We start from the raw sequence: 23,486 nt of genomic DNA on the forward strand, positions 1-23,486 counted from the left end.
TGGAGGGGCGCGGGTGAGGAGGGCGAGCCGGCTGCCGGAACCCCGGGAGCCGCACGGAGAGAGCCGGGAGCGCAGGGGCGCGCGGGGCGGGCGCGGCGCGGGGCTCAGGACGCGCGCGCGCCTCGGCCTCGCCCGCGCACACGCGCCTCCCGGAGGAGAAAGAGGCGGGCGGGAGGGCGCAGAGCACCGCGCCGGCGGCTGCAGCGGGCCGGGCCGCCGCGAGGGAGGGGCGGAGGGGCGGAGGGGCGGGCGCAGGCCGGGAGGGGGCGGCGGCGCGTCGAGCTCGCGGCTCTCAGCGAGTGTGCCTGCGCGCGAGCCGGCGAGCGGGTGAGTGCGCCGGCCGCTGCCGCACGCCGGGCGGGCCCGGGAGTCGGGGGCCGCGGGGGTGCCGGGCGCTGCGAGAGCCGGGGAAGGGTGGCTGGCGAGCGGGCGGCGGCGGCTCGGGCGCGGCCGGGATGCACCTTAGCGGGCGCCTTTCGTTGCAGCGCGCGGGCGGCCCGAGCCTCGGCGGCGGCGGCGGCGGACACAGCAGCGGCGGCGGCGGCGGCGGACACAGCAGCAGCGGCGGCGGCGGCGGTGCTGACACCTCCCACCATGGACAGCTTCGACTTAGCCCTGCTCCAGGAATGGGACCTCGAGTCGCTGTGGTGAGTCCCGGTGCTGGCCGCTCGGGGAGCCGCGGCGGCCCCATGCGCCCTCACCTGGGCCGGGACGCCCGGTGCCCGGCTGCCGTGGGGGTGGGGTGGGTCGGGGGCACCCGCCTAGCTGGCTCCTTCCAGCCTTGGCGGGCTGGATGCTCGGCCGCCTTCCCGTCAATTTGTGGGCCTCCAGTTCTGCCCCCTCCCCTCGGTGCTGCCTGTGCTAGCTCAAGGGGCCGGTGGTCTGGTTGCCAGAGGAGGAGTGCAGCGGTGGAGGGAAAAAGAAGCGATTTTTAGAACGTGTCACCTATGCTTGAGAACCCACCCCTCATCCCGCAGCCCCTCTCGGCTCCTTTCCTTCGGGTTGTGTTCCCTTCCAGCTCTCGGAGAGCCTCGGGCTCACCCCTGTTATCCCCTAGAGTTGGTACCGCTACGAAGTGCCTCGAGAGGATGCTCTCTAGCCTTGCTCCCTGCCGGCTCCGAGTCTTGGCGCCTGCATCCTTCCTCTGTCTGCCCTACCCGACTCCCACTCGAGATGAAAAAGTGAACACTCGGGCCAGGAGGCCAGTATGCCTCCGTGCCCGGATTCCAGAGGCCTCGGCCCGGGGAGGCTCCGTTTCCCAGAGGTTCACGGGTTCCTTGGCATCCTTTCTTCACACCTCCCCCGTGGTGGCCGAACTCCTCTCCACCCCTGGTTCCCACTCCCTTTTTTGTCAAGCTCAAAGCTGGCAGCCTGGAATGCACTTGGGGGTTCCCGTTCTTGAGATGAGAAGCCTCACATTAGGTAAATTTCAGGTAGAAGCAATTTAATTCCAGTTGCGGTTGTCTGAAAAATCCCATTGGCTGCTTCAGCATCCCTCACATTACCCCCCACCCCCTTAAATGTTTCCAACTAGCCCTATTCAGGTGGTAAAATTACTGCTTGTATATTCCTGAAGGAACTTGTGTTATGTTTAATATTTACGGGGACGAACATCTGCTGGAACAAGCATATTAACTGCTCTCTGTTCTGCCTCTGGTAATCGCTGATTGTAGAGCTGAGCGTTTCCCTTCTTAATTCAGTAAAGAGTTCACATGTGTCTAAAACTGCAAGTGGCGTGCAGATGAATACACGATGCACAGTTTTAAAGCTAAACTGCTTTATGATTTATGGCTCATACATTGATGGTATGTGGACATGTGGGTCTTTGCAGTGATTTAGGCTTGCAGTGACTTTTATTTTCCTAAAGGCAGGTGTACCAAGGTAAACGAGACACAAAGCTTTCGAATCACCGAGCAGTTTTCTTATAAAAGATCCGACGGTGACTACAGCCTGCTCTGCACAGTGCTAGCGCCTATAAAGCACACAAGGATGGGCTCTAATGCAATAAAACTTGTATATATTACACTGGCAACTTCAAAGAGCTAGTGTAGAGAGAATATGAAACATGTTATTACTCTATAAAAGTTGCTAATTACTGTGTTGCTGCTCGTGCTGTTGGTTCAGCCTTTCATTTACAGATACCTATTATTTTACAGGTTTACCTTTTGAAATGTTGGCTCCTGGCATGAAGTCAATAGCTTTCCAGATAACAACTGCATTTTAAAAAATTACTTTTGCTGTTTAAAATCTAGGCAGGCTTGTAGTCAAAGGGAAAACAGTGTTTTGACACAATTTTATGCGGCTCATCCGCTTTCCGGTTCAAACTGAGCTCCTGTACCGGCCTTAGAAGTTGTGTTCTGAGGTTATCTGTGGTAACTAACATGTAGACCTTTTCACGCTAGGGCTCAAGCTGTGTCCTCAATTCCCAGTGGATTGTTTTGAATAATGTCAAGGGATGTCTGCAGTGCTATCCTGAGACCTATATCAGCCTCATTGCTATTTATTTATTATTTATCATTTACTTATTGAGTCCTGGCTGTCCTGGAACTCACTTTGGAGACTGGGCTGGCCTCAGAACATGTAGACCTTCCTACCTCTGCTTCCCTGGCGCTAGCAGTAAAGCCATGCGCCACTACAGCTGGAAAGCATTTTTTAAAAAGCCGTTGTACACTCAATCAGATTTGTAAGCAACATATAATTTTTTTTTTTTTTGGCTTAAGAAAGCATGTAGAATTTCTTGATTACAATGTAGAAAATAGTTCGGCTTAGGGGAATGTTTCTTATTTTGTGGATATAGAATTTATGTTTACAAAAGGTTATCTTTAGGCAGAGTTAAAGATAAGCCAAACTGCTTGAGTTTGCATTTCAAACATGTCAGACATCTTCTTGGTCACGGATCAAGTTTTGCATGGCACTTCTAACTCAATTTTGAGATTTATAAGAGATTTTTATGTTTACAGTTTTAAGTTCATGTGTGATCACAAATAACTAGTATCCCAGCCCCCTTCTCTTGCTCTTGTTTGTTCTTGAGAAGATCGTGGTGTGCAACCAGGAAAGCCTCAAAGTCAGGGCAACCCCTCTGCCTCCGCCTCCTGAGTCCTGGGCTCCAGGCAGGGGCGGCTTATGAGACTACTTCCTGTGTGTCTGATATTTTCATTTCTATTATTTTCTCGTTTGAACCTGATAACATCTCAGAAGTGGTAAGTGATAGTACTCTCATTTTAGAGATGAGAAAATAGGAGTTTTAAACTGTTAGGTAACTGTACTGAAAATGACAGCAGACATTTCAAACTAATATTTGCCGAACAATTATGCCTTATACGTGTCATGTACATTATGCGTTTTAGCTCATTTATTCCTTATTTATTGCTGTTGGTCTGATTTTTACAGATCGGGAAATGGAGGATGGGGTGGTCAGGTAGCCCACCTAAGTTCCCTAGGCTCAGAGTTGAATAAAAATTAGCCCTCTTCTGGTCTGCAGGTGTACATGCAGACAGAGCACGGTATACATCATCATCATCATCATAAAAATAAAAATTAGCTTCCAGGTTTGATTTTCTGATCCTACGTCTGTGCATTTTGCAGAGCACTGCAGATGTCTTCCACTTGATGAAGAGTGGCTTTGAAAAGAATTACAGATCAAGACCCTGACACCTGAAAGTTAAGGTTGTGTCAAAATAGTAAAAGGTCAGAGCCTTAAATGGTATTGATCCAAAAAAAAAAAAAAAGTCTGAAAACAAAATACCATGAGTTAGGAAATGGAGCCTGTTAATTACCTTACGAAAGGGGATATAAATTTTAAATAAAGACCACCGTGCACTTCTTTTTTTTCATCATAGAAAAAGCACTTGCCTTTGAAGAGAGGAGTTGCAGATGAACAGCAGGAGACTCTTATTTGGTATCCAGACAACTTTTTCTGTTTGGTAGATTTAAAAAAAAAATTGCATTTTATTAGTTTTAACTGTGGCTTTGAACCTGAGCGTGTGCTTCTTCTACAGGCTGCAGAATGGTTCTCAAAATGACCGTAAACAGAATGTGAAACAAGAATATAACCATTGTAATCAAATGATAGGAGCCCCTGGGTCTGTCCCCTTCTGTACCTTTACCCACACTCAGCAGCATCACCCACGCCTGTTTTTCAAGATGGGTCTCTTTGAGCGTGGATGACCAGGTGCCACAGAGATGAAGGTCCCTAATAAACATGGTCAGTCTACTTGCTGTTCCTTCTCTGAAGGTCGGAGATGCAGTGAAGGGGGCTCATTCTGCACGTGGTTCCGTAGAGCTGAGTCAGTACTAAGCAGAGGCAGGTTTCCCCAGGAGTAGGCTCCCTCCGGCTGGTTCTCTAGTGGCTCAGCTGCTAGACCTGTCAGCTGGCTCAGAGTCTTTGAAGTGATGGGCATCCCTCTTGACAGACTCAGGTTTTGTTTATTCACTTCATCTCTAATGTATAAGACCTGTGGTGGCTGCTTGGGGGGCGGGGCAGGCAGAGTTGGGTACGGCACAGGCTGTGCACACGTGGTCCAGCTTTAAGTTAGACAAGAATGTAAGTGCAAAGGAAGTTCACTGTGCTAGAGCCAAAAAAGAGACCATACTTGGAAGGGGGCAAAGAGGAAAAACTGAGGGTTTTTGTTTTTAAGAATTTTTAAATTTTTACTATTTATTTATTTATTTATTTATTTATTTATTTATTAGGGCTTCCATGGGAGAGGTGGCCTTTAAACTTAGCTTTGGGAGATGAACGGGCTTTTTGGTGGAGGAGAGATGATTTAGTGGTGTCTTGAACAAAGGCTGTGTGTGTGTGTGTGTGTGTGTGTGTGTGTGTGCAGGGGTGCATTTTATTGATCATGGTGAAATTGCCTGTATTGTATAATTTAAACACACAGCCTGGTCATCATAAGATAGTTTTGGCAAATGAGAAAAGTTTTCCAAACCTACTTATATTTACTCTTCTCTAATTATGAGCACCTTTCCATTACTAGGGAGAAAGCTGATCAAGATGAAATAGTAAGTATTAAGACTTGGCTTATTACCGCTCTGTCCCTTACCACCCCCACCCCCTGGGAAAAAAATAAACCCAAAACCAACTTCACATAAGCCAGAGCCCTTACACTTCTGCTCAGGCAGGCATCACACACCCCTCAAATCCAAACCTTTGGAATTGTAACACTCATAGCTAAAGAGATGGCTTAGCAATTGAGAGTGTTTATTGCTGTTCTAGAGGACCTGAGTTCAGTTCCCAGCACCCACTTGAGGCAGCTTATAACTACGTGTAAGTCCAGTTCTAAAGGGTCCAGTGCTCTCTTTTGATCTCTGTGGGCATTTGTAGCATACATCCACATAAATTAAAATAAATAAATAAATAAAGATTCAAAGAGGAAAAGAAATTGTAATACATGAGCAGTTTTATGTCCATTAATGTGGTCAACTCAATAAATGCTCACGTAGTGGGTACTGCTGTTAGGACAGGTATTACAGGCTTAGATGCTCTGGACCGAGATGCATAGTTGACACATCCATTTAATGTTGCAACCCTGTATTCTGGTGACCGTGAGTACACATAACTGAAATAGGCGTGTCAGGAGATACCAATTATTCCTATATGTGATATATTCTGATATCTTCTAGCCTATTTCTCCTTTTAAAAATACTTCCTATTCATGGGTTGAAGTCTGCAATTTGAGACCCTTCTATAAGGCCTGCAAAGGAGAGAACGTGTTAGGAGTTTGGAGACTAGCTGGGAACATACATATCTGAAATACAGAGCAGACGTTGCCCACTGGAGGAGGCACGGGCGCATCCTGTGGGGAGGGTGAGATAGTCGTGGCTTCGTGGCACTGAAATGTATCTCGAGGGCATGGAATTTCAGAAGGAGGAAAAAAAAAAGGAAGAGGATGACGTGGAAGGAGTACAACAGACGTGAAGGGAACAAAAGGAGGTGCTTGTTGGAAGATAGATTTATTACTAGGGCAGGCTGAGGATGGACTGTGCTCCTGTCAGGCTACTGGGGGAGGCACAGCAGCATAACCCGACGAAGGATGCTTCCAGAGGACCACGTGATGGCTCTTGATTCTTTTCAAATCGGTCGCCGTGAGACATGCCCAGGTCAGGCCTCTTAGGGTACCTGGGCATTTCATGCCAGGGGGTTCCAGAAACTTCTCGTCTTAGCACTCAGGTGCCTGGACCTTTACTTCTGGCATCGTGAATTGCGAGGTGTCCCTCCATGGCCTTTCTTTTGCTTTTGGGCCAAAATAGCCCAGGAGGCATGGTTGGAGAGCTGCGCTCACACATCTGCAACCTTGGTAAGCTACCTTCACTCTCATTGGCTGAACATGATGATACCGTTTACTGAGGAGGCTTTCATTGGTTGAAAGTGTTGATGCGGTCCTGCTGAGCGCAAGGAAGGGGCCTCAACAGGCTCCAGCGTGAAATGTGCCTTTTTGAGAGTCCTGCCTTTCCATGTGGCAATGTGGAGGAAGCCGGAAGGAGAACATGGACGCTCCTGTTTGGTGAGAGGCAGCCAGAGGGGGCTGAGGAAAGTTGAGGCGGGATGGGAGGGGGAGGCTGGCTAGTTCAGGATGTGGAAGCTGATGAATGCAGGCGTGGGAGCCCGGGATGTGCGGGTAAAGGGGAGGATGCGCGTTGGATGCCTTTGGGTTTTAATCAAATGCCTTTTGGTGACAGTGAAGGTGCAATTACGTGTGAGGAAGTGGTTCTTTCCTGTGTTCCAGATTCTCCTTTATGGAATGTGGGAGGGTTATAAAATGCTAAGAATCTATTTTGGGAGAAAGTCCCTGTGAGCCAGAATGTCTAATCAATGACACTTCAGATTAGCAACTCAACAGGCCCTTCTGCTTAATATAGGGTAAAATAGTAGTCAAGAATATCAAATCAACCTCTTAATTTGAAGTGCTAGGTTATTTTGTGTGTAAATGGGATTTCAAGATTTGAAATAGATTTGTCTAAGTTTTCTTTGTTTTGAGGAAGAAGCCTGGGTGGCAAAGTCAAAGCCATAAAAGAACATGTTAATATCCTTTGATATAAAATAATGTTTCCTGGTTTTATTTCAAAGCAAAGATCTATAAAACTTGCTTTCAACGTTGGCTGTTCCCTTTGTCTGGAAATGTAATTGGAGATTTTGAGTTCAGCTGGCTTCAGACTTGATTTCTGTTTGGCTCTGGACAGATTAGGAGATCAGGGTTTTTTTGTTTTGTTTTGTTTTGTTTTGTTTTTTCTCCCCTAGTCTTGGCTTAATCACTTAAGACAAATGATGATACTTATTCTGACCTACCTCTTAAGGCTGTGATGTCAGGTAATAAGAGCACCATTTACTATGTGAGTGCCCAATATGCTTCTTTTATACCCTTTGCTTCCCTAAAATGTCTTTTTTTCATAAACCGAGAAACTTATAGAAGGGCCACATGGGGTCTGCCTCATCTGTGTGTGTGGTACACAGTTCTGGCCTTGGCGTCGGAGCCCAGGGGCATACTTGAGCAGAGATTAGTTTTTCTTACTTGTGCATCACAGTCCAAGAGATAAAATGTGGTTGTACTAGCAACTTATCTAGATGTGTGAACCATTACACAATCGCTGATGTTTCGCTAAGAATGTATTGTGTTATTGACCCTTGCATCAAATGACTTCATTTGGCACTGTGGGTCTCATTACATTGTGTCAAGCTAATCATAAATTAGGTTTACAGTTATACCAGGCTGTGTGGTGGGGTACCACTTCACCTGCGGGGTGAAATATGACCACTAACACCTGGGGTGTAATAGGGTCCTCAGGGGTCTGAAGGTGGTCACTGCCTGGGTGGGTGGAGGTTGTTCTGGAATGCCTATGGGCCAGGGTCCCGTGCAGGCATTTATCAGTGATGTGGCTGGGGCCGGGTCAAAGCAGCCTGGATAAATGGACCAGTAGCTATGGGCTGCCCCTGATTAACCTTTATCAAATTGACGCAAACTAAAGTCATTCGGGAGGAGAGAAGTTGAATGCGAGGAAATGCTTTTGTCAGATTGTCTGTGGCATATTCTTGACTAATGATTGATGTGGGAGAGTTCCCCCCCCCCACCCCCATTTTGCGAGTATAAGAAAGGAAGCTGAGCGAGCAAGCCACGGGAAGCCAGCCAATAAGCAGCATTCCTTCATGGGCTCCGTCCTGTTCAGTTCCTGCTTCCAGGTTCCTGTCTCCAGGTTCCTGCCTCAGCTTTCCTTTCACAATGGGTTGAAATCTGTAAGCCAAATAAACCCTTTCCTCCCCAGGTTGCATTTGGCCTTGTTTGTTTATCATAGCAACAGGGAAAGCTAACTGGGACAGATTCCTGCCAGCTGCTAAAAATGCGAGCCCATTCCCATTCCAGGGGAAGCAGGAATCCAAGCGTGCAGGAGGCATTTAATTGTCCTCACTTGGGTATTTCCCCCTCTGCGCCGTTCCTCTCCTCTTGTGTGGAGAAAGCTAGGGAGAGGACTTAAGCTTCTTCACATAATTTCTCCCCAGGAGGCTCATTGTTAGCGGAGGTAAACAAAACCGACTGTAATTTGGAGACCACACTAACGTATCAGCTCGCAGTTATGTGCTTACCTTGATACTGAAAATTATTTTATTTTTGCTTTTTTTATGAGCAGGAAATTAGTTTTCGGAAACCCCCTGGGGGCTGTAATGTGAGCGTGTTAGTCTTAGTTAAATTTTTCTTGTCATACCTGGGCTGTTCACCTCAGTTATGAAGTGACAGAGCAAATTTTCTGTCAGTGTTCATTGAAATGTTAATTAGCTCCCTGACAGTTAGGTAGGAAAAAACATCTTCCCGTAGTAGATCGGCTCCAATTCAGGGAAGTAATCTGCTTCTGTTTTCAAATTGGAGAAACACTTTTTTTTTTCTTTCTGTAAGAAGGCATCCAGGGGAATTAGAGACCAAGGGTAGAGAGAAGGCTGTTTTGAGAGAGTAAGAAGAGGTCGGAATACTTAGTGTGCATCCAGGGAACGCTTCTGAACCATAATGGGTATCCAGGTAGCCCAGGGATCTTGTTAAAATACAGACTTTTTAATTTGATAGGACCAAGGTGGGGCCATGGGTTTGCATTTCTGATGAGTTCTTGGGTGACACGATGCGTCGTCACAAAGCAGATGTCAGGCTGGAAGCACTGCCTTTGAAAAGATGCTCTTTCGGAAGGAAGGCTTTGCGTTCTCGGTCCTGCTCAGGGGAGACTGTGGAGCAGCATCCCCATATCCTAATGCTGGGTGCTTATGAGTAGAGGCAGCATTATTTTATTGCTGTGTCTTTGTAAAATACAGCCCTGATGAATGAGGGGGTGGTTACTTGTATCCTAGTGGGGACAGAGTGGCCAAATAAACATAAAAACCTGAGCAAACACAATTTGTAATAAACAGGCTAATCACTTTTTATAGCCTTCCTCTACTTGTCAGTTCTCCTAGGTCAGCTGGTGCGGCTGGGTCTGCTGAAGGGAGCTCCGGGAGGACTGAGCCCAATCCCAGGACCCTTTGAGTCTGTGGGGACCCTAATGGAGACTCCCACAGGGATGCCCAGAATGGAGACAAAGTGCCCCCCCTATTCTTTTCCAGGCGTTCTGCCTATGGGAGGGGAGGGGCGGAAATGGGAGGTTAGGCGGTGGCAGCAGTTTACGGGATTTGTCGTCCCACTCGTGCCCATGGTCCTAAATTGCAGCTTTCCCAGCATCCTAGGGTAATCTCAAACTCAAGATCCGTGGGGAACCAAGCGTAGGTTTTCGATCCCTCAGTCCGGGACTTTCTATCCCAGTGTGACCAGATATGCTCCACTCCACTGTTTCCAGAGAACCACACGTCAGTTAGGTGGGGAAACATCACTGCAGTTTTCCTGGTTAGTCCAATCCTGTCTCAGTATAAAAATAAGTGATCTTGGGGCGAATGGGATGCAACATTGCTAACTTTGTACATCCTGTGAGGTCTGGGCGAAGGTCGTTAGCTTAATTTTATTAGTGAGGCGTCCTCATACGCACGCATGCACGCGCACACACGCACACGCACGCACACGCATGCACGCGTGGCCCCACACACCTCCATTCTCCTAAGATAGGATTTAAACAAGTTAGAGTTTCAGACTTGGAAAAGAAAAAAGGACTTTTCAGTTGTAGCGCGATTGGCTTACATCTGTGGCTTTCCTTGGGACATGCAGACAGGAGAAAGCGGTGCTTGCAAAAGTATTTAGTGTCACTGGAGCCACGGATCTCATCTGTGTCCTTTGTGGCCCTGGCATTACCTTGTGTGCGACTGATTGTGTGTAACATGTCTTGAGCATGCAGCATTAGAAAATACTCCTAATTTTCCTTGTTTTATACTGCGAGAGGGGAGGAAAGGAGACTGTTTTGCACGGTAAGGTGAGCAAGTGTGTAGTTACTGATCTGGCTTGTGTTTGTGTCATCGAATTAATGCATTCACTTTCAAGTTGTGGAAAACAATGTTAACTGTAATGTGGAAGAGTTGGTCATATAAGCAGTGCCCCCATTGTAAGTAGATAAAGGACATTTTTAGACTCAGAACTTTGTTCTGTTGGGTCAAGAGATCGTTAGGAAGGAGAATAAGCAAACGCCCGTCACCTGGGTGCTGAGCTTGAGTGGCTTATACAGGCCGCTGGCTCAAACTCTTGCTTTGGCGGTGTCAGCAGGCCTAGCTTGCTTCTCTTCCCTGCACTGGGTCCCATGGGATGGAGGCTGGCTTTCTCCTTTCTTGAAACTTGGGATGTGCACATTGTGGATGGAGCTTGAGGACTGGAACTCAGCCTGAGAGACAGGGAGCCCCATAGTGCCAACTCTGCAGTCTTCTACAGAGAAACTGTGTGTCCTGGACACAGTGGGTAGAAAGACTGTGCTAGGCTCTCCATGTCTCCTTGGGATGCTGAGGCGGTGATCTTTACGCTTCCTGCCCTGCTGGGAGGTAGAAACAAGGACTCAAGGGAAGGGAGGGTTTGGCATGTGAAGACCCTCCTAACTGTCTGTCTTCTGGGAAATGGACTTGACCATCCGCTGAAGCGGGAGCATTGCGTCCTTCAGCCAATGCCTTTTCCCTCAGGTTGTTAACAAGTCATCTCCATGGTCCTGGCCCTGTAACCTGGATGGAGCCTGTGACCCCTCTGTGCTCCCTGGGCTCAGGCTGCAGTGGAACAGCTTACATCAGTGGGGTTACACGGGGCCAGGGCGGGGGCGCGGTCCAGTTCTGAGCCTGCTGAGTCCTTCCGTGGCTGTGACCCATGAGGCCAGGCCATCTTGTGGCACAAGTTCTGTCTGTCAGTTTCTTTGGACATGGGTCTTCCTCCAGATCATGACAGAGCTTTTTTTGGGTGATGTCTTTCTTTCCTTTTTATATTTTATTTTATTTTGGTTTTGTTCTGTTTTGTGTTGTTTGAGACAGGATTTCTCTGTATAGCCTTGGCTATCCTGGACTCATTTTGTAGACCAGGCTGGCCTCGAACTCATAGAGATCCGCCTACCTCTGCCTACTAAGTGCTGGGATTAAAGGTGTGTGCTATGGCACCCAGCTTTTTCTTTCCTTTTTTTTTTTTTTTTTTAAATAAGTAGAATTTAATCTTTTGGTATGAACAGAATACTTTTTCTTTCTTCTTTTTTGGTGAAAAAGCTGTTGAATTCTATTTACTACAGTTACTATCTTACCTTAATTTAAACTCTTAACATCGAGTGACAAGTTCCAATTTCAGATAAGAAAATGTTGGGAGAGGCAGTTGGCTGGGTTTGGGGGATAGCTTAATAAGAGCAGTGTATAGTGACACGTGGGTGAAGAGGCCATGATGACACCTGTTGCTTCGTATTCTAACCTAAGGAGGGGGGCGGTTAAATATAGTATGAAAGGAAATCTAGCATTTTAGTTTCTAATATTTAGATAATTAGTTACATACATTAATTTATATTCTTTTCCTTACTTGTATCCGCTAACAAGATGAAAGCAATATTTTAGAGGCCTAAAATACTGTACACAATAATGCAGCACAGTGTGTGTACAGTCTGGGGGGGGGGCTCTTAGCTGCTCTTTGTAACCCATCCTTCTTTGGATCTGTAGGTTTCTGTTTTGAGAGAGCAGCCACTGATAGAGCCAGACAGAATTGTGAATAGATCTCATTTCTAGTCCATGATGTGTTTATTCTTTAGCCTGGAACAGACTCTTTCAAATACTCCTAAGTGCAGTTTTTACCTGCCCGATGTCTTTGGGATGTTTAAGAGTGGTACCACTTAGGGAGGATTTCCTGGAGCTCCCTGACAACTGATGGATCTTTAGAGGATGCATAGGCGTAGAGGGATGTCGTGGGTGCTGTGATGTCAGCAAAGGTACACGAGGGAACAGCAGGCAGGAGCTGTAGTTGGTGAAGAAGGTCAGTTAGGTTTGTGCAGCCAGATGAGGAATAGCAGGAGAGGAAGCTGGGAAGTGAAGTGGGGACTAGTTCTAGAAGCACATTCTAAGAGACCTGAACACTTTCTTGTAGGTTGTCAGCCATGGAGGTGAATGAGCAGGTGAGTACAATGGTTATTCTTTCATGGTGCTATTTCTAGAAGGCATTGTGCACGGGTGAGTCTCATGGCCAGGTACGTCTGTACAGTCAGGAGCTCAGCATGGAGGACAGAGGGGAAGGAGCGTGAGAGGCACTTAGGAGATGGCATTGCCAGAGCCTGAGAGTGGACCAGGTAGGCGAGCTCATGGGGCCAGTGGTGTTGTGTATGCAGGAGGTATGGCTCGTGTGGTCAGATGGAGAGCACAGGAAGAGAGCTCCGAGCAGGAAGGGTGAAGTGCTGTGTCGGATGCATACGCGCTTGTTAGGTAGCGTGGCTGATGGGAAAGTCGCCGTAAGATTCTGACATGCGGAGAGCAGGCGAGGGGAGAAGATGGGGGATTCCTGGCATGCAAGTGCTGGTGAAAATGACAAGATTGTTCCAGCAAGAGCGAGTAGCAGTCCTGGGATGTCTGGGATAGTGAGACGAGGGGGGGTGGGGGGGGTGGGGAGGGGGCGAGAGCAAGCGCGAGCGAGTGCCATCCGGAGAGGAGGATGGTGAGGAAGCTGGAGAAACTGAGGCCTGGACACTTGCGTCCAAGGCCACATCCTCCTGTCCAAGTGTCTCCTGTGACAACACGTTAGGGTGGTTCAGGAGTGGCCAGTGGGGTGAAGAGGTGGTTGGTTGTGGTGAAGTTGAGCTGTGAACATCTCACTGTTGAGGGAAAGGGAAACACCTCGAGGGGCAGTTCTCAGAGGAGGGTGGAGTGGCCCGAACCCAAGGTCTCTGAGCGCATCCCTTGGCAGTGAGGGACTCGTCCTCCTGCTCCCTTTATTGGATCTCTCCCTTCCCTTCCCCCTCCTCTTCTTCTGCCAGGAAAGGGAGCTTCTAAAAGTGGTCTCAGAGCTAAGTATGAAATACTCCCCGTGAGTGGTAACAGATAGGCACTTCATAGCAGTTATTAGTGACTTAATGAAAAGTCTGCGTAAGCCATGTTAGCGTACAGCTCTGTCATACGTTCTGTAACTTAATTAGAGTGCTTTGAAAGTAATTTCGATTCAGAAGTAATTGGGTAACACTAAGTCATCAGAAAAATTAGTGAACTTGTCTAATTGTGGAGAATTTAAAACGGATTTTTAAAGAATTATTTTCAAACTTAAAAAAGCTGGCAGCCAGGAGCTCCAGCGTGTTACACCGACAGACACGCAGACGCAGTGGCAGAGTCCCTCTGGAAGGAGGTGTGCCAGCTGGCCTCTCACTGGCTCTGAGCCTTTTGTCTATACGGAAGGGTCATGCGTCTTTAGACGTATCCATGCTAGTTTCTAGCCTTCGAACCTATAAGGTAGGTTGTGTCCTTCCTTGTTTTGTAGAGAAACAAAGTAACCTATAAGGTAGGTTGTGTCCTTCCTTGTTTTGTAGAGAAACAAAGGAGCGTAGTGCATCACACGACACACACAGCTGGGGTGTATATTCAGGAAGTGTATAGACATAGCTACTGTCCTATAAAAAAGCTCCCCTGATGACATTGTGGTGTGAGTTCCAAGGTCTCGTCAACCCTGGAACATTTGTGAGATTTATGCGTGTGTATGCCAAGCATCTATTTTTATGTAACCTGTGTATATACGTAAGTCTCCAACAGGCACAGGGAAGCTTATATGTATGAGGCATCTTGAGATTTATTGCGAATGTTAAAACTCTGAATAACATAGTAGGTGTACTGGGTCCAAATGTTGTGGGCTAGAAGATTCTAATTAACTGGCTTTCCCTGTGCACGGCTTGTCCGCGGGTCATTATCATTTGAGGGTCCATTTCTTTATCCATATTTACCAAGTATAAAACACACTGTCTATATATTTTTCCCTTAATTATTTGTATGCCCATAAAACCACTAATTTGACAAGCTTTATGGTTGAAGAAAATGGCAGCAACTGTTTGCCGCAGCTGGTCACATCTATTGCGATACCTAAATGTAGCTCTATCAATAACAGCGACGATGGCATAGCAGTGAAGCGAGCAACTGTACCTCAGGAAAGGCGCCTAAAATCTGTGGAAGGTGTTTCTGTCCCATAGCGTGGACGTTGAGGTTTGTCCTCTTACTGTGGGTCTGATCCAATACAGATGTGCTGCCTTGGTGACACGGGGATAAACGGGCTTAATTTCTGTCGTGAGATAGTTTGGCGAAGTAAAATTAATAGATTCTTGGCATAATGGACTGTGACAAATTGAAGCAGATGTCAGAAATAACCATACATGCTTGGTTTAAAGATCTTTGAGAACAAGAGAAACAAAAGTTTAAGGAAGATTTTTTAAAAATCCAATTGGCAGGCAACATTCCAGAGAGACACCGTTTGGTGATTGGAAAGGCAAGAATTTTAGATCCTCCCATCCAAGTACTAACCAGGCCAGCCCTGCTTAGCTTCTGAGATCCGGTGCATTCGGTGTGGTATTATAAGTGGATATTAGCCATCTAGTACAGTCTCAAAGAACCTAAGTAACAAGGAGGGACCAAGGGAGGAAGATGCTTGAACCTCACCCAGAAGGGGAAATAAAATAGACATTGGAAGTGGATGAAAAGAGAGAATTGGGTGAGAGAGGGAAGAGGACGGAGAATGAGGCTGGGGACCAGATGGGGGTAGGAAGTGAGAGGGCTAAGAGAGAGAAGGGAAGCCAATGGGGGCGCATCTTGGGGACAAGATGGAGACTCTCCACAGTGTAAGCTCCTGAGAAGATATGAGCGTGACTCTATCTGAGACTTGTAGCAGTGGGGCGGTGTGGAGACTGAAGTGTCTACCTCTGATAGCCAGGCAGGACTTCCGGTTGCAGGATGGGGACACCAACCCACCCACAAAACCTTCGACCCAAAATTTGCCCTGCCTGCAAGGTGTGCAGGGATAAAAAGGGAGCAAAGACTGAGGGAAGGGCCAGACGGTGCTTGGCCCAACTTGAGACCCACCCCCATAGGAGACAGCCAAGCCTGATACTGTTAATGATACTCTGCTATGCTTGCAGACAGGAGTCTAGCATAGCTGTCCTCTAAGAGGCTCCACCCCGCAGCAGATCGAAACAGATGCTGAGACTCACAGCTGAACATTAGGCGGAGCTCTGGGAGTCTTGTGGGAGAGTTAGGGGCAAGGAAAGCTGGACCCGGAGGGAGCAAGCACTCCACAGGAAGACCCAACAGAATCAACTGAGGCCCACAGGGGCTCACAGAGACTGAACCTCCAATCAAAGAGGATGCATGGACAGGAGCTGGGTCCCTGACACATATGTAGTGGACGGGCAGCTCAGGCTTCTTGGGGGTCCCTTAGCAAGTGGAAAGGGGCTGTTTCTGACTTTTGGATCACTTGCCCCTAGCTGGGCTGCCATGTCAGGCCTCAGGGGAAGAGGACACACTTAGTTCTGGTGTGATTTGACGTACTGGGGTAGGTTGGTAGTGGTGGGGCTCCCCTTTTCTGAGGAGAAGGGGATGGGGGAGAAAGAGGAGCAGAGAAGGGGTGGGCTTTGATAGGGATGTAAAGTGAATGCATAAATAGATTTTTTAAAAAAAAGAGCAGAGATTCAGGGAATATCCAACCAATGCCTGGCCCAACCCAAGACCCACCCCCACGGGATAGAGCCAACCCCTGACACTATTAACGATATTCTGCTGGCTTGCAGACAGGAGCCTAGTAGTGTTGTCCTCTGAGAGGCTCTATCCAGCAGTGGTTCAAAACAGATGCTGAGATTCACAGCCAAACACTGAGCGATGAGTAGGGAGTCTTGTGGAAAAGGGGGCAGGGAGGACCTGGAGGTGACAGGAGCTTCGCAAGAGGACCAACAGAGCCAACTAACCAGGCCCCAAAGTGGCTTGCTGAGACTGAAGTACCAACCAAGGACCACGCATGGACTGGACCTAGGCCCCCTGCACAGATGCAGCCATTGGGCAGCTCAGGCTTCATGTGGGTCCCCTAGTAAGGGGAGTAGGGCTGATTCTGATATGGACTCTGATGCCAGCTTTTTGATCACTTCCCCCTGACGGGACTGCCTTGCCTGGCCACAGGGGAGGAGAACATGCTCAGTCCTGATGCGACTTGGTGAGCTGGGGTGGATGGAAGGGGGGTCCCCCTTTTTTTTTGTGAGGAATGGGGAGGAGGGGGAGAGGGAGGGAGGGTGGAACTGGGAGGAAAGGAGGGAGGGGGTTTTAACCAGGATGTAAAGCGAATAAAAATATTTTAAAATGTAAACAAAAAAACAAAAACAACAACAAAAAAAACCCAAATGAACAAAAACCCAAATAATTTTAGAAGCTGCCTTAGGGGTTCTGATTCAGACAGGGCCTTTATTAGTTGTGTGTCCTTTAGTCATGTCACTCTTTTGGAGCCTCAGACTCCTTGCTTATCTGTGGAAGTAATACTGCTACTGATTTGCGGAAAGACTCACCTGAGAACACGTGTTAGTAGTTTGACGCACAGCACGTCTTCAAGAGCGGGAAGCGTAATAATTCCTTTAGTTGGACTAACGGCTATACCTGTTTTGTTGCCTGGAAGATATTTAGAGGAGTTGTGTGAGTCATTACATTTTTATTTCTTTTAAGCTAATTTTCTCTCCAAATCTGGGCCAACAGTGTCTTTCCATTGAGAGTAGGGTTTTGTTTGGTTTGTTTAGGTCAGGGGACGTTGCAGCCGTCAGTGGCTAAGGTATTGCTCTGTCCCATGGCGGAGTGGCTCACCTCAGCTAGGGCCTTTTCTTTCCAGAGCAACCGGGAAGTGGTCCCTTCTTTTGGAACATGCCGTCCTGTTGGGAGAAAGGAAAAGGAACCTTGTCGGGATGTGGCACATGACAGCTGTCCCATTAGCATAGTGAGTCTTACAGAGAATTCTGACACAGCAGTGAAGACTGAAAACACCCCCTTTTACCCTACACAGCAGCAGGGCAGACACATGGCAAGTGGGGATATGGCCACCCAAGCCATTCACCAGCATTTTCCATTATTATTAATTAGTATCTTAAACTTGGTTTACAACACATTTCAAAAGAGCATAGAGCGCTCTTGTGTGGTGTGTTTTTCTATATCATAAATTATCTTTACGTTTTGGTCTGTGATTTTGCTTTCACTGATGTATATCATATTTTTTAATGTTTGTGTCAACAAGGGATTGATTGAAACATACAACAGCAACAACAAAACTGGTTACGCATTTCTATCCAAATAGGCAAGTTTTTCTTGAGATAGGCTAAAATATTAGGGGGATTATTTTGTTTAGAGGTATGTGGTTATTAATATTTCATACTTAAATAACTTGCTTCCACCGTGTAGGAATTAAAGCTGCATATTTACTTATGTCCTGATTCCTAAATTAATAGGCTAATTCTGCGTGTCATAGTAAAACTAAAATTAATTTATGAGTGAGAAGTCAAATGAACACATTCTTTGGAAGGGAATCAATTGGCTTCTAGAAAAATGTTTATTGCTTTTTTTTTTTAACGTGACCTGTATTCCTCAAACCTGGCTTTGATCTTTGAAAATCTTTAAATAGCAAGAGAAGCTGTATGGACCTCCCATAAGCAGAGGGTGACTGGCCGAGGATGTGGTGAGTGAGCGAGGGCATGTCAGGCCTCCAGGGAGAGGGGATGAAGGCGTCCCTGGGCCTTTGGGGTGGGGGTGGGGTGGGGGTGGGGGACCGAGCTCATGTTCACCTTTGTTCTGCTTCCTCAAGTCCTGAGCCGGCGAAGATCCGGGTTCCAGGTCCTCAGGAAATAAATGCATGCAATGCTTTTCTGAAAAGGGCAGTTTTTCCTTCTCTCGTAAGTTTTGTTTTATTACTGAGAGGTAGTCTCGTTGCTGTTGGAATAATGACGTTAGGTGTGAAGCAGGAAGCAGCAGCACACAACAGCACTGTGAAACATCCAAATGGCATTTAAAACCCCTGAGACTGGAATAAGGTAAAAATATAAAATAAGTAATAACAGATGCACTTACTGCTTTCTAATTCGTGTGAGCATCAATGGATAACACTTTGAACTGGTTGCTGCTGCGCTAAAGGACTCGGAAGAAAACCCATTAGGTAGAGTTGAAACTTGAACAGATTAGCAGTTCCATAGTGGGCCCAGAAGATCTTTTGGAACTTCTCAATACTTTCCGATGCTCGTTACTTAACTTCCTTGCCTGTAAAAACACGAGGCTCTTTCTCTCCACATTCCCAGAACTATGCATCTACCAGGAATTCCTTCTTCTAAGCAATTATCTTTTAAATAAAATATTTAAAAAGCTAAAGTAAGTTCCGAGTGGTGTGTGTCTATATCACAGGTAGAGTGATTAATGGAATCGAAGGAGCAGATGTTTGAGGTGCATTTGCATCGCGGGCCACCAAATGTTTACCGTCTGTTTTATGTCATGTGCCTGTGTGCAGCATCTTGTTTAATAAGCTTGCATTACCTAGGACTTAGGATCCTAATGGGGTGTGTGTGTGTGTGTTTCAGGATTTCATGTTCATGAACTATGCTCATGAGGGATGGATGGGAAAGTAAAGCCAGCTTGTGTTTGTGGTTTTAATCTAGTTGCTTTTTTTTTTTCCCGGTGCTCATTTGACCAGGCCGGAACCTCCAATAGAGTGTAAAAAACTAGTGGCTAGAATAGGTACCCTGAATGTGCGCCTCTTCTTGGACGGCAAGCCTCAGTCGTTTAGAATTATAGTATCTGTAGGGCCTCATTTAATGTCCTTAATCGGGCTAGAGTTCCTGCTCTCGTCTGTTTCATTAACAGTTGCCGTGATAAGTAAAGAACATTTTTCAGATTCCATTGAGGTGATCCTGTGGATTTTCCCTCTATTCTATTAATGTGGTTTAACTCAGTAGCCGGTGGTCATTTGTTGAGCCAACCTTGCATTCCTGTAGCATCTCACTCGGTTATAGTATATAATCATTATAAATGTGTCTCCAGAATAATTTTTTGCTATCATTTTGTTAAATGATTTTCTTTTTAAAAACATTTTCCTCAGTTTTTATTTAATAGTGGAAGCTCATGTGCACAAAAGAACAAGACCTTTCCAAGGAGATAAGAAAGCTTCGTTTCTGTGCACATTTGGCATGACTGGCCTCTAAGTAAGGGTAAGCAAAGCCTGAGATGTGCCCAAGTGTTCTAGCTCAGAGCTTTTATATAATGCTTTTCTAAAGAATTCCAGCTTGACATATGCTTAGGAAATTCCTACGTATTTTTAACATGACACATTTAGATTTTATGACTTGACCTTATAAAAGTCATTTATTTTTTTCCACTTAGTTTTCTAATCAGTGAAGAAGATTTAGGGGACTGGTAATTACGTGGTATGTGTTTCTGCCTCTATGATGGTGCATGATGGGAGGGTACAATTATTTAGTAAGGGTGGACATTAAAAAAAAAAAAAAACCTCAGCTCACAGGTGCTTTAGAGGCCAAGCAAATAAATATTTGAAGCAGAAATGCAGTTACATGAAGCTATGCTTCTACATATTCAAGGTCAAGCAGAAAATACCATGAAGAAAACAGCTCAAGCCTTCACTAACCATACATACACATCCATCCATCCATCTATATACACACATGTATATATACACACATACATATGCACACATACACATATAAACATATGCACACATATACACGTACAAAATATACACACAACATATACATATATGTCTATACACATATATACATGTATGTGCATATATACATGCACACAGATATATACACACATACACATACACAAGTATACACACATATATACATGTGTGTACATATGTACACACACATACACACACACACACACACACACACACACACTCCCCTCCTCTCCAGGGCCAACCATTCAGGAAGTCCCTGATAGAGCTATGGCCTAAGACTCCATGTCCAGCTCCACTATTAAGATGGTCCAAGCTTCTGCAGAGCTTTGTTGTTTTGTTCATGAGATGCAGATAAAGGACAAGTCTCCTGTCCCCAAGGGCTGCTATGAGAGGATTGCATGATGTCATATACAGGGATGACTTGAAAAGATCAGGTCCTCTGTCAGTGTAAGGACTATTGTTTCTTTTTCTATGAATCTCAATTTTCTGAAAAAGATGCTTTCTTGTTCCAAAAGCTTAGTATTCAGCCACTAAAAATTTCCCTATGACAAGCTAGAAATACCTCCTTTTCATAGAGAAAACTTGGTCATAGCTAGAAGCGCTCTTATCTGGACTTGAATTGTTGCCTGGGTCATCCCACGTACCTTCCACTAAAAAGGACTACTGTCCTAGTCTCTTCACCCGTAGATCCTGTTAGGTATGAGGCCTCGTGGCAGCCCTGCAGCACACTTCAGACTGCTCCCAAACCCAGGGGTGGCATCTAAGCATTTGGAATAGTTTGATTTCTTTGGTTTTTCTGACCACAGTAAACTACACTCTGACATCTTTTAACATACCATAGGAAGCTTGTTGGGTGCAAGATTTTACCCAGTGTTTGTACAGAGTCTACCACATATATACCCTGACCACAGTGCTTCCCGTAGGCTAGTGTACCCCTGTTCAGCCAGCAGGACCCAGCTACCCAAACTCATGAGCCTCACATTGGCTGGGCACCTTCTGTGCACGAGGCTTGGGAATACAGACAATAGAATGTGGCCCTTGCTCCATAGGAACGTCCCTGCAGTCTGGCTGGAGAGAAGCCAGAGTCCACGAACCAGCTGACAAGTCAGGCCTTGGAGACTGTTAGCTCGCTCTGGAAAGGAACCGAGAAATCTTTCTAGCCCTTTCCCTCACTGTAACAACAGAGAATGCTGATTCCTCTGACAGAATGCTAACAGGCGGCATGTAGATCAAGGAAGGCTGCTAACATCTAAGCATTTTCCAGAGCAGCAAGGGGTCTAGAAACCTGCCATTTGGGTCCAGGTGTCTGTTTATTGGACCTGGGGACAGTGATTGGCTCAAACGTGATTTAGAAGGTTCAGGGCTTACGGCTCATTTGAGGAGTTAGAACCTGTGCAAAACTAGACCGCCCAATCCTCAGACGCAGAAGATTTAGAGTCCTTTTCCTCTGTGTTCTGCTGTGTGGACTAGCTGCCGCTGTCTGTCCTCTGTCTTTTCCTGTCTGTGCTTCCTTCTTCTTCAGCCTCATTCTTTCTCGTTCAGCCTTGTAAATCCCAGGATTCTTAATCCAGAGGTCAGGGAACCCATCCCACCATAAGTAGTACACTTTCCTTCCTTTCCTTTTCGTCTTCTCTGCAGAGGGAACCTCTGTGGCTTTCATCAGACCCCCAGAGGCACCCATGACCCCTGCTTCTGTGCTAGGGGAAGCCAGCCTGGCAGCAGCCGGTTCCCATTAGGAGCCGGGACTGAGGTGGAGCTTGGAGAACTCTGCAAACCAGATTCCTTTGTTAGTGTTTCCAGGCACTGTGGAAACCGTGGGCACCGACGACGGGGATGCTAGGCAGAGCCGTCCTGCAAGGCAGAGTGACTTGACTGTGAGCCCACAACTGCGCCCCTCCCTGACTGCCACCCCAGCACGAGGCTTGCAGAGAGGAGGCACTCTCCTCCGCCATGGTGGGAGGCAGGTGGTGGAGATTGGCTTTAATTGCAAATAAGCTGATTGACACAGACCTTCTCAAAGTGAGGCATGGCAGCTAGAGGAAGAATGCCCGTCGTCTGTGCTTAAAATGAAATTAAGGGCCAGTGTTGGATATAAAGCCGTAGGATTGGAATGTGTGTAATAAAAGGCATTTTATAAGCGTGAATACCATACCCTATCTCAAGGGCTTTTCAAATATTAATTATAGTTACCCCGAGGGTCACTATTCAGTGATAAACTCATGACCAAATAGCTTTACTTGTCTCTTTTAGAGCTGTAATGAAGCCCTTGATTTCCCTCTTCATTATACAATATTCAAATTTACCACATAACAGCTTTAATGTAATTGATGGCTATGCACTTTTGGTTGCAGTGGTGGGATCAAGCAAGGACTTCTTAACATGGCCAGACAGTGAGAGAGCAGAGGTGCACTGTCTATCCCCGGCACATAGCTGGAAGGCAGGACGTGTTTGGGGACACTCAGTGAAGTGCAGCCATTCAGGAGGCCCTGTCAGGGTGACATTGTTTTGTTTTGTTTTGTTTTTGAGACAGGGTTTCTCTTGTAGCCCTGGCTGTCCTGGACTTGCTTTGTAGACCAGGCTGGCCTCGAACTCAGAGATCTGCATTCCTCGGATGACATTCTGTTGGCAAGTATGTATGACAGAACCAGGATTAGCTGTGGGGATTGGGTCTTGTCTCTGTTTAGTATCCAGAGACCGCTGAGTGCTTGCTGTCTTGGCTTAGGAGTTCCCAGCCACGGGTCTTTCAGAAGTTAGTCGTAGAGGGACAGTGAAACAGTCTATATTTGGAAGTTCATTCATTTGTTTATATTTCACCATGCCTCAAATTTTCCTGTGTTTGTTTTCTTATTTTTAGGACATGAGTTGTTTCAAAACACACACACACACACACACACACACACACACACACACACACACAAGCACACACAAGCAAAACAAACAAACAAAAACCCCATGTAATGAGAAATTAAAATAAGGGAACAAACTAAAGTATTTATATAATCTTTAAAGTTTTCTAGGAAATTGGATCCATCAAGGGAAGAAATATCAGTAAGAATTTCTTTAAGGGCACTTAAGAAAACGTGCAATCTGGAATGGTGGCCCAAACCTGTAGTCCTGACATTGGGAGCCTAAGATAGGAAGGTCATGAGTTCAAGGCCAATTTAGTCCATTATAACTCATTTTAGTCTATGTTGGGCTACTTAAGGGAGGCCCATTGAAAAAGTAAAATAAAACCACCAAACTCTTAATTTACAGCATAATTATTATTTTTTTGTGTGTGTGTGAGCCTATGTCTTATTTTTTCCCCTAAAGTACATAATTCTTTTATAGGCATTAAGAGGTGTTGATCAATGGGAACGCAAACACAGGCTTCCCTGTGGTCAGTGCCGTCTGATTTCATATTACTGTATGTAGAGATGC

General features: G+C 46.3%; 1 protein-coding gene across 7 annotated transcripts in view; it reads left to right on the top strand.

Annotated features, from left to right (window-relative positions):
- The first annotated feature begins 477 nt into the window (after positions 1 to 477).
- The window catches only part of AFF3 (ALF transcription elongation factor 3), a 476,201-nt gene continuing 453,192 nt past the window's right edge, over positions 478 to 23,486 (top strand). For 5 of the 7 annotated variants that reach the window (XM_084754109.1, XM_084754108.1, XM_084754112.1 and 2 more), the window contains exon 1: positions 486 to 647. In XM_084754109.1, coding sequence (XP_084610235.1) covers positions 595 to 647 — 53 coding nt within the window. In that variant the 5' untranslated portion in view covers positions 486 to 594. Of the gene's footprint in view, positions 648 to 23,486 lie in introns of all 7 variants that reach the window. The other 2 variants (XM_084754113.1, XM_084754107.1) reach the window with 2 other exon arrangements.

This window comes from Acomys minous (genome assembly GCF_964271855.1).
Source record: "Acomys minous genome assembly, chromosome: 13".
Taxonomy (NCBI): Eukaryota; Metazoa; Chordata; class Mammalia; order Rodentia; family Muridae; genus Acomys; species Acomys minous.